The following is an 11,824-nucleotide window of genomic DNA, read 5'->3' on the forward strand; positions in this document are numbered from 1 at the left end:
CAAGTGGGAAGATACTTTTTTTCCTTGTATTAGGTTGAAAGATGCTGTTTTAAGATCAAAAAATGGATGGATGTTGTCAACTTTATATGCTTCAACCTAAATATAAATAGGGGCTTAAAGCTATCCACCCCTGCAGAATTAGAACGTGCAGTTTGGGCCTCCTGGTTAGAGCCAAAGATTCTGAAATATTTCAGAATCAAAAGTTACTTCACTGGCAGAGCAAACATTGGAGAATCATATTAGCACTGATGAAAGTTGAAGATGAAGCCCTGGCTTTTGTTAGAGCAGACTCTGCTCTTGTGAATTACACTCCCATGGAAATTAATTCTAAAGTTCCGTTTTTGGAACACGATGATTAAAAATGAGCTTTTGGCTCATATTTAGAAATAGAAAACTCATTTCTCAAGCTGATTTCAGTGGAGAGGAGTACAAAAATTACTCAGGACTAATTTCATTTAAGAGATGGATATTCCTGTGATTCAAAATAGATTTTTGTCATTATCATCACTTAGGACTCTTTCCCTCAGTGTCACTGTGCAGCGCTGCTTTTTTTTCTGAAGCAGTATGTTTTTACGAGTGCTTTGTAAAACCGTTGGAGAAACGTTTGTTTCTTTTTCCAGGCCATGACGTTGCCCCCTTTCCTGGAGTCTGGTGTTCCGTCCCCAGCCTTCCTCAGAGCCTGGACGGTGGAGAGTAAGCGCCCAGGCAGGCTTTTACGAAGCAACCGGCAGCCGCTCAAGTAGGTTCCTGCGGGGGCAGGTGGGTACGCAGCCGTCCCTCCCGCCCCAGCACTGGGTGGTGAGAGGGCTTGGTGGAGGGACCCGTCTTTTGTGTCAGATAATAACAGACACCCCATTTCTGCTGATTCTAGGAATGTGAGTTGGATGATGCTTTTCATCATAAACCCTAGTATGATTTCAGTTTTCCATATTAAGTATAAATGTAGCTTTGAGTATTTTTTCTGTGCTCCAGAAACTGACATTATCATAACTTAAAAGTATTTGGAGTGAAGGAGAAGGCGAGTGAGCGGGTTCTCACTCAGGAAAGGTGTGACTCGGCCGGCCCTCCTGGAACTCTGAACTCACCGGCAAGCTGGGCATGAACTAGCTGTTAGTTTCCTTTGCAGAAGGCAGCCCTGAGGGCTCCTTTCACTTCGGTTCTCATTACCACCCATAAGTGACTGGCTGGAGAATCCAAACCCGGGCCCAACAAAGGGAAGTTTCTTTAGCAATTTGGCCATCTTTACAGAGCCAGACTTCCGCGTTTGTTAAGAAATGACCCAAGTATGTAATCACCACAGGAAGTATTCTAGTTTTCCTCTTTTTCTAAAAGCTTCAGTGTTGTTATACGGTATTCAGAAAACTTAAAATTGGTAACAAATTGTTTTAAAAAATTAAATGGCATGTCACTCTATGTTATTTTGTTTCACTTATCAGGGAATATAAACTAGGACGGAGAACAGAGATCTGCTTAGAGCCCCTTCAGAAAGAAGAAAACTTGGGGTAAGAAATTCTACTGCACATACAGGTTATACATACACATCTTATCATAGGGGGGTAGTTCATCTCTTCAAAAATTTAACAATTTAGGCCAGGCACAGTGGCTCATGCCTGTAATCCCAGCACTTTAGGAGGCTGAGGCAGGAGGATCGCTTGAGGTCAGGAGTTTGAGACCAGCCAGGGCAACATAGTGAGACCCCATCTCTACGAAAAATAGAAAAAAAAAAATAGCCGGGCCTGGTGGCATGTGCCTGTAGTCCCAGCTACTCAAGAGGCTGAGGCAGGAGGATCACATGAGCCCAGGAGTTCAAGGCTGCAGTGAGCTATGATTGTGCCACTGCATTCCAGCCTGGCTGACAGAGCAAGACCCTGTCTCTTAAAAATAAAAAATGTAGTCTTAATACAAATTGTATGAGCAGGAGTAGTTTCCTGGATCAAAAGGTATGGACATTTTAAATCTCTTAAATTGTTAAATTCCTTTCAGGTAAGTTGTCCCCGTGTATGTTCCCCAGAGTTTCTGAGTATTTAGTCACCTCATCCTCAAACCAACGTGGAATATTTCACTGTTCAGATGTTATAAATGAAAATGGTTATCTCGTTCTTATTTGCGCCGGTGCTTTGATTGCTACTAAGGTTGGCATTTTTTCAAAGGCTTATAAACTGTTTGTGTCTTGTGAGTGGGTGAATGAATTGTTTCATATTATTTTGCCTTGTTTTCCTAATGGGGGTCTTAGGAAAAAATCTAATGTTAATGTGTGTGAACACTTTATACAAGAACGATTTTGACCCTTTGTCACGTCTGTCGTGAGCAGTGCCCTTTCTCGCTCCGAAGCGCAGCTGTGCACCGCCTCGGGCCTCCCTCGGCTCTTCTGTCCCTGGCCGGCCTCCAGGGCACTCTCCAGCCCTTCAAGGAGGTCTCCGCCCCTCATCTTCCTCTTCAGCAGCCTCTGTCACCTTGGCAACTTTGGCATCTCTGCCCAAAACCCCTCAGCCCTCCCGTGCAGGTGCGCTTGCACAGCCCCCGGGGACCCGTCTGGGAGGCCGCGTCAGCCGCGCCCACATCCTCCGGCGAGTCCTTCTCCGCAGCGTCACTCACTCTGTTGGTAAACACCAGTGTAGCAGAAATACAGCATTTGAAATCACTCATCGTCCCCACGTCGTAAAACTAACAGTTTTTATTTCCCCTTTTCTGCCTTCCAGTTCTTGTCTGTAGTGTTTACTTCGTGTCCTGTAACAGTCTCTACACGTCTCACTTTTTCTCCCCGTTGCCAAGTTTCTCTTTCTTCTGCTCCTGCAGTGCTGTGTCTCCCACCTCGCGTCTCTCTTCCCAACTGTAACCCCCGGCTGCTTCTCCCCGCTACCCCGCACAACCCAGACACACAGTGCCCCAAATCCAGAGCACGGCCATCTGCTCAGACCAGCCTCTCATCCCTCCCCACCAAGGAAGGTCCCCCGCCCTCTCCAGGGGACTCCGCTGCAGACTCAGAATGCCATCTTCACGCTGCCCTTCGTCAGGATTGAAGAAAATCAAAGTGGGGAATAAGGGTTTCCCACTAGTATTCAGGATTTCAGGCAAATCTCTCCTTATAAAAACCAGAAAAGTCGAAGGGGAAGCTTTGCTCACCATGCCCCAGCGTTTACGGTGTGTGCTTTTCACTGTGCTTGTGTTAAGTCTGGCATTTGACTGTTTTCTGGTGCAGCCCCCAGGACGTGCTGCTGAGGACACAGATGCGCATCCCCGGGGAGAGGGCCTATGCTCCGGCCGTGGACTTGGTGTGGGACGCCGCCCGAGGCTGCACTGCTGGCTCCCTGAGGCAGAGGGTTGCCCATTTCTATTCTCTGCCTGTGGAGAAAATTGAAATTGCCAAATACTTCCCTGAAAAGTTCGAGTGGCTTCCAATATCTAGCTGGGTAAAGTTGTGGGGCTTTCTCAGAGAGAAGTTGGGATTTATTGGCTTAACTACAATTTTTCACAGTGATGGGGAATTTAGTAAGAATTTGAGGCTGAGTTTTGTTTAAGATGTTTCATTTTCCTACAGAACCAGCAAATTACCAAGAGAAAAAAGAAGAAAAAGCAAGATAATTTGCAAACGGCACCTTATTACTTGAAAGATGGAGATACTATTGGTGTTAAGGTAAGTTGAAGTTGTTTAATATTAATAGAAAATTTACCACTTGGACAAGACATAACGATCAAATGATCTTATAGAAAAGTTTTATCAAATCTTCAAGACACAGATAATCCCATTTTATGCAAATTGCTTCAGAGAATGGTAAAAAAGAAGGAAAGCCAGCCAGCTTGTTTTATGAGGCAAATAGAACTCCACTACCAAAGCTGCCAAGGACAATAAAGGAAAATTTAGACTAATTTCACTTATGACCATAAATATAAAATACTAGCAAGTCAAAACCAGCAAGTATGTTTTAAAAAAAATACTACTATGTGACCATAGGGTAGGTTTATCCAAGGAATGCAAGGATAGCAGTGTCAGGAATATATTATGTTGTACACCGTACTGCCAGATTAAAGAAGAAAAATCATATGGCTAATCCAATAGAGGCAGAAAAAGCATAGAATAAAATTTAATATTAAAAATTCATGTTCATTCATATTTAAAAAAAGAACTTAGAGCAAATTAGGCTAGATGGAAACACCTCACCCTACCATAGATGCCTACCAAAAACCTGTAGCAACACACATAGCAAAAACTTCAAAAGTATTTTTATTAGTCAGACCCAAAATAAGGATTCCCTTAATCACCACTTTTATGCAACATTGTACTAAACACATGGGCAATGTAACGTGACCTCCCTCCCCTCAAAGAAAAGTAAATATTTAAAAATTGAAAGGGAGGTAAAAGAAACTTAAAAAGGAAAATACAAAACTGTTCTCACAAAGGAGATTAAAGAGACTATCCAGATAATCCACTGGATCTGACAGAGTTCCAAGGTTCCAGGATCGATATATAAAACTACAAGGGACCTAGGAATACATCCAACAAAAGATTTCTAAAACCTTCTAGAGACTATTAGAAAAATATTACTAAACAGTATTGGCGCCACGTTCAGGCATGGAGCCATCATGTTTTGTCAGGGAGCCTCACAACAGCAAGACGTCAGTCCTTCCCAAATGTATACATTTACTATTAATATAATTCCAGTGACAATCCATAGAGATTACGCTAAAGCAAATAAACAGAATAAATTCATACGCTGGAGCAAAGAGCCAGACAGAGCTAAGATATTTTTTATGAAGAACAAATCCAGGGTCCTTGCCTTACCGAGCCCTGAGACGGATCCACTGCTGTGGTGACAGTGTGGTTTCGAGGCAGGAAGGGACAGACAGGCAAATGCAAAGGACGGGAAGCGCAGACCCAGAACCACTCACGGGAAATGGGACAGATATCTGAGGCAATGTTAAAAATGAATTAGTCAGTAAGTGGTACTGGGAGAATTGGTTATCTATATAGGAAAATTGTATGCATAATTTTGATTTAAAAAGGGTTACCAAATTTATACAGGTTGGGTATCACTTATTTAAAATGCTTGAGACCAGAAGTGTCTCAGATTTCAGATTTTTTCAGATTTTGGAATATTTGCATTATACTTACTGGTTGAGCATCCTTAAACCCAAATCTGAAAATCTCAAAATTTGAAATGCTCCAATAAGTATTTCCTTTGAGCATCATATCAGTGTTTAAAGTTTTAGATTTTGGAGCATCTTGGATTTTGTATTTTCAGATTAGGGATATTCAACTTGTGTAAGCTTCAGGCCCTGTGAAACGCGTATCTACCTCTGCTCACACCATATACAGGAGTCAATTTCAGTAGAAGACTTAAATGTGAAAAGTAGTCATTTCATCCTTTAGAAGAAAAGATACGAGAAAATCTTTATGACTTCAGGTTAAGAAGGATTTCTTAAAATAAGAAACAAAACACAAACCATAAAGAGAAGGATTAATAAATTTAGCTACATTAAAAATAAAAGCTTTTATTTATCCAAGGAAACCATAAAAAGAGTGAAAAGTTACAAATGGGGAAAGATACATGCAGTAATATAATTAACAGGTTGTTATCCAGAATATGTATCATACTTTTACAAATCAGTTGCAGAAAGATAACCCAATAGAGGAGAAATGAGCAAAGGTTATCACCTGTCAGTTCACAGAAGAGGAGAACTAAGCGGCCAGTGAGCCTGTGAAAAGGTGACCAGCTCCGTAGGTACGCAGGGGTTGCAGAACGCAGCAGAGAGCTGCCCTGTCCAGCAAGACTGGCAGAACTCCGCGCCCGCCCTGCAGGGGTGTAATACTCTGCTGGCGGTTTGGCAGTGTTCGATACAAAGACGCCCCTACAATACAACCAAGTAATTCTACTCCTAGATATGTATCTTAGAAAAATTTGCACACGTGTGCAGAGATATACAGACATGTTCAGTGAAGCACTAATTGTAATAGCATAAAGTGGAAAGAACTTAAATGACCCTCAAAAAGAGGATAAATGAAAAAAATGTATTGATACAGTGGCATAATACACAAAAGTTAAAATGAATAATCCAGAGCTACACATGCCAATTTGAAAATACACCCAAATATTGAATGTTGAAAAAGAAAACAAAGTCACAGGAAGAGCATTTATGTACAGTATAAAACCATGTTGAGTTTCACTGAGGATTATGTCCCTAAAGAATCATAGAATAAAAGTGAAGGTGGGAGCAATAAGGTAAGGGAGGGACATCAACAGAAACTATTAAGTTTTTCCTTTAGAAATGAAGCAAATACGGGAAAAGGATAATACTATTAATAGCAACATTTACTGAGCATTTTACTATATGCCAAGCACTCGCTGAGGCAGCCTCCCTGTGGGCAGCCAGGAGAGAGGCCAATATTTACTGTAAGTAAAAAAAGAAAAAAGAAAACCAACTGCAGATATTGGGCGGCAAGGAGGCTTGCTCACTCAGCCAAACTTACCCAGCAGCCTGTATCTGTAAAGCCCCACAGCTAAAGCTTGAGGGAAATTCTGAGGAATTAAAAGACATGGGCCGTGCCTTTCACAAGCTCACATTTAGCTAGGGGGAAGCATTTGTATTAGGTCATCAAATATGAAATGTCCAATTTCAAGTCAAAAGTGTAGTTTATTGTATCTCAAACAAGAAGCAATACAGTTAACCAAAGTATGCGCCTAAACTATCAACACAGTTTTGCCATCTTAACAGTAGCTTGTTTATGCCAGCAGCGAAGAAGCCTGGAGAGTGAGTGGTGATGAAATCTCGAAAGGTGTTTTCCACGGGTTGTTAAGAATTGAATATTTGTCCTCGCGACAAGTGGTCTAAAGCCTGGAAGAAGTGGTAGTCAGTCCGTGCAAGGTCTGATGAATACAGTGGGTGACAGAGTTTCTAAGTCCAGCTTCTGTAGTGTGAGCAGTATTGTTTGTGCGACATGTGGTCAAGCGTTGTCTTGCAAGAGGATTGATTGGTCTGTCTCTATCGACCAATCTCTGCTGCTTAATTGCAAGCATCCTCATCATTTCATCCAATTGGTTGCAGTAGACATCCACTGTAATCGACCAGGTTTCATGAAGCTGTAGTGGATAAGACCAGCGCTGGACCACCAAACAGACACCATTAACTATTTTTAATGAATATTCGGTTTTGGACTGTTTCGGCACTTCTCTTCATCCAGCCATTGTGCTGAATGCTTGTGACTGCCAAAAAGAATCCACTTTTCATCACATGTAACAGTACAGTGTAGAAATGATTCCCCTTTATATCATGACAGCAAAGAAAGGCAAGCTTGGAGACGATTTCTCTTCTGACGTTTAATTCACGTGACACTCATCTTTCCAGTTTCCTTATCTTGCCAATTTGTTTTAAATGATCCAATATTGTTGGAATAGTAACATCAAACCTTGCTGCTGACTCACGTGTAGGCTGAGATGGATTCGCTTCCACTACCGCTTTCAGCTCGTCATTATCCACCTTGGTCTCAGGTCGCCCATGTGGCTCATTTTTAAGATTAAAATCACCAGAACGGAACTTCTCAAACCACTGACATACTGTGTGTTCATGAGCCACGTCCTTCCCAAACACTTCGTTGATATTTCAAGCTGTCTGTGCTGCATTGGTTCCATGACCAAACTCATATTCAAAAATAACCCTCATCTTTGACTTACCCATAGTTTCACAAAAATTACTCTAAAAAAATATTTAAAAGATAATCACAAGCCAAACTGGGCATTTGAAAGAGCGACGATGTAGCTTCACAATAAACATAAAACAAGAATGTCAGTGATAACAATTGTCAAACTTAGCACTTAAGGAAATCGGACATTTCATACTTAATAACCTAACAGTTGTAGGCAAAGGTCGGACGGTTGAAAGTTAATTTTCCTTATGAAGCTGTTCCTGCCACCCCCTGATTTGTTTCATTGAACACTAGAAGGTTTTCTAGCAGTTATTAACCTAGTTTATGTAAACTTGAATATCTCCTTTTGTCAATTTAGTTAATTTTTAAAACATATCTCTTTCAAATGTAGGCTAAAAATTTTCTGAAAATGTTGCTTACTAATTATTTTGAAATGTAGAATCTCCTGGTTGATGACGACGACGATTTCAGTACAATCAGAGACGACACTGGAAAAGAAAAACAGCAACAACTCGCTCTGGGGAAAAAGAAAAGGTAATTATTAGGATTGCCACCGACATTCCACTCTCTGACTTTTTCCTACTCCTGCTGGGAAACTGAGGCAGGGAACTCCCCTGTGAAACTACACCGTGGAGAAGCACATGGCAACATGTCTTCAGACTGCCTCCTCCTGGTCCTTTCTGTGGAACCTGTGAAGGCGACCTGGACCACAGCGGCACTGTGAGGCCTCTGCCGGTCCTCCTCCCCGGCACCCTTGTCCTCCTTCCCCCCCACGCGCAGCCTCGCTGACTTCCCGGGTCACGGCCTTCCATGCAGTCTCCATAAGCGCTCCCGAGCGGGCACCCCATCCAGCTGCCGCCTCCCCACCCTGCTCACGCTCCCGCAGGGGACGCTGCGTCTTCAGTGCCCCAACCTCCTCCTCCAGGGCGCCACCATCGGCGCTCTCCTCTGCCTACCTTAGGGCTCCTGCCCTCCGCCCGCCCTCCCTCCCGCTGCTGGTGCCTGCGCTTTCCCCACCGAGCCCTCTGCCCAGCTCATCGCCACCTGGGGAGCTCTCTCCACTTCCATTCGGGAGCGGTGAGGACCTCTGCACCGCCGGCGGCTCCTGGCCTCTGGGCTTGCTCACCGCCAGGCTCTCTTGGAACGGCCCCCAGGAACTCGTGAAGTTCAGACCACTCTGTTCAGCCAACTCACACCAACAGTCCCAGCACCTGGCCCGCAGCGTCACCTCCACACGGCCAGAGGCCTGTGGGTGTCTCCATCCTCTCCCACCCCCAATCTCAGTAACTCTGGCTCTCTCCTCAGTCAGCCTTTGCTATGTTCTAATTGCTCCTGCCTTGTAGACTTTATTTTTTCCTACCCACGTAGGAGAAAACCTAGAACAGTGCTTCTGTTGATGCTCAGTAGACACATGTTCAGTGAGTTCATGCTGGAGTCACACCTGGACCCACAGCGTCCAGATGTCATCCTTGCTGTGGTGTCTTGGACCATGACGCTCTGCTTCCTTTGTTCCTCTACCGTGGGCCCCTCCTCCAGGGCGCACCCTTTGACTGGAGGGCTCTTCCTCGGGTGACTCCTGGGAGCACCTTCCCCACCGTGTCGGGGATCCGCATGAGGCCAAGGGACAGTCTACACCCCCAGTTACAATGCTGCACCTCGCAAGGCCTGGTGCCCTTGGAGCGAGGGATCTGGCTGCTTCGGGGTTGTCCTCGCAAGTCACACACACATATTTAAAGTCACATAGAAAATTCTGTATGTGTCTCACATATTTAATATTTCATACACACTAAAATGTTGCCTTTTTTCCACATTTGAAAGTGATGAAAACTGTCTCCTTCTGACTTCTCGTGTGCATCTTCTGTCAGAGCCTTAGCTATCAGCAGGGCTGTCACTTTGAGTCATCCAGCGGTTTTCCAAGCCTGTCATCTTCATTTCCACCTGTGTTGTTTCAGATAGGGCATTTTTAAAATTCATGTTGCTGTCACCAAAATCTCAGCCTCAGCTGCCTCCTTTGCCTAATAGGACAGTTGTGTCTTTATGAGCACCATGAGGTCACCACTTACTGTGTTGCTTTTCATTTATTTTATCTATTTTTTGGAGAGTAATAGAGTCACATGCTTCTAAATTCAAAAGCCACCAACGAGGCTCACTGAGAGTCTCCTCCCCAGACCCACAGCCACTCCCGGTGGACCTGCATGCCTGCCGCCTGCACACCCTGTCGGACCTTCTGCGTACAGGGGCACGTGGGCGTGCTTTTCCTTCTTTTTTGACACAAGAACTTCCTCGGCATACCTTGCGGTTTTCACTTGGCCACGTCACGTGGTTGGAGCTTGGCGCCTGCCGCACGGGCGGACCGTGGCGTCGGTACGGTGCCCACCTCCTGACTGTCCAGCTCTCTCCAGCTTGTCACTGTCACAGGAGTAACCTCCTGTACTCACCATTTTGCAATGCAGATGTGGGTATATCTGTAGGACAAATTTCTGCAAGTGGAATTGCTGAATCAAAGGAAATGGCTGTTTGTAATTCTGGAAATAAACCTGCAAGTAAATAAGAAAAAGACCAACAATCCCATAAAGATACAGGTAAAGGTTATGAACAGTTCAGAGAAGGAAATGCAGATTGCCTGCCGACATATAAAAACATGCTCAAGCTACTCTCTGGTATCCCTGCCCACCCCCGAGACGCTGGCATGGCAAAGACGGACGACACCAGCGTGGCGAGGATGCAGAGTGACTGGGCCTCCCTGCTGCCGGGCTGGGGTTAGAACAGCCACTGTGGAAAATGTGGCGTTGCGTCCTGCGGTGTCTCCTGTGCACCTCCCACAGCCCGCGACCCCGCTGGAAGTTACGTTCTCCACGAAGACACACACGGCAGCTTCACTCCCTCCGGCCGGATGCGGGGGGAGCTGACAGACTGCCCAGCAGCGGCAAGGGCAGTGGTGCTGAGCACCCAGCGTCACGTCATCCGTGTGCAGGTCACAGCCAGCAAAAGCCAGTCTACCGGGTGGGGGTCAGAGGGGTGTGTCCCTCGGGCCGGGGACTGAAGGGGCAAAGGCAGCCATTGTGCTGTGTCACCCAGGGGTGTATATGTGTGATGATTCATGGCGCTGTGTGTGTACTCTACGAACGTTATACTTCAGTTTTAAAACTACAAAAATGATAACTCTGCTGTGAGACGTTTTCACCCAGCAGATTGGAAAAGCCCAGAGTCTGACAGGCCACGTGGCCAGGGTGTGGGGGACCCACCATTCTCGCACAGGGGGCTGGTGCGAGGGTAACCGGGGGTCCTCGGGTGGGTGGTTTGGAAATAGCTGTCAAAATTATCGACACATGTCCCCGCAGCCTACTCTAACTTGGCCCCTGGGAATTAGAATGAATTTTGGAGTTATTCCAAACCCTTCAACGCAGTGACCCCACAGATCCATGACTGCCTCTGTGTCTCCCACAGCCGAGAAGCCCTCCACGTGCAGAGCAGTGACGTCTTCTCCAGTGCAGAGACACCTGGCCGGCCCCGAGGACAAGAAGCTTCTCTTTCCATCCACGTTGGGAGTTTCAGATAGCACCGGCCACGGCAGGTCTCCCGGGACACGGGGCGGGCTCTGCGCCCCTGCTACAGCCATCCGGTCGGTTCCACGAAGGCGAGTGTTGTCAGTCTGTGGATGGACCAGCTGCTTCCTGTGCAGCCTCAGGTCCCAAATCCTCTGCTTCGTCACAAGCACAGGACATCTCCTCTCGGGCCAGGCAGGTGCACTTGGTGGCTCAGCTCTGCGACACATACCAGACCTAGATAACGTGCACACAGGTGCCAACCAGGTGTTGACCTCACACAACACCTGACCCCCAGCTGCCGTTTTTACCAGAAAATTTACTACTTGTGCATTAACCACAGGTATGGATAAAATGGCATGTTGCTCAACTCTGATAATCTGTATAAAATGCGCATGTATTCAATCACTTCTGTCACTGTTTAGATGACTCTCTCAGTCATCGGCATTGACAAAGGCTCCGACATCTCATCTCATGCTGCTGGGCCGGCCAGGCTTGTGCCTTACTGGAAAGGGTGGTCTGCTTTCTGGACGTCGTTTCCCCCACGCTGTCTGGTCCTCACGTATTTCCTGTTTCCCCCTCTGCACTGCGGTAAAACTGTGACACTCGCGTGTTAGTGCTCTTTCCATACGAGGAGACA

General features: G+C 45.7%; 1 protein-coding gene across 4 annotated transcripts in view; it reads left to right on the plus strand.

The window, feature by feature from the left end:
- USP40 (ubiquitin specific peptidase 40) overlaps nt 1-11,198 on the plus strand; it is an 85,420-nt gene extending 74,222 nt beyond the window's left edge. For 3 of the 4 annotated variants that reach the window (XM_069468449.1, XM_069468616.1, XM_069468546.1), the window contains exons 27-32: nt 621-739; nt 1,437-1,502; nt 3,200-3,410; nt 3,539-3,634; nt 8,079-8,173; nt 11,087-11,198. In XM_069468449.1, the coding sequence (XP_069324550.1) occupies nt 621-739; nt 1,437-1,502; nt 3,200-3,410; nt 3,539-3,634; nt 8,079-8,173; nt 11,087-11,198 (699 nt within the window). Of the gene's footprint in view, nt 1-620; nt 740-1,436; nt 1,505-3,199; nt 3,411-3,538; nt 3,635-8,078; nt 8,174-11,086 lie in introns of those variants that run through there. The other variant, XM_069468626.1, reaches the window with a different exon arrangement.
- The last annotated feature ends 626 nt before the right edge of the window (nt 11,199-11,824 follow it).

The sequence above is a fragment of the Eulemur rufifrons genome, chromosome 1 (assembly GCF_041146395.1).
Source record: "Eulemur rufifrons isolate Redbay chromosome 1, OSU_ERuf_1, whole genome shotgun sequence".
Lineage (NCBI taxonomy): Eukaryota > Metazoa > Chordata > Mammalia > Primates > Lemuridae > Eulemur > Eulemur rufifrons.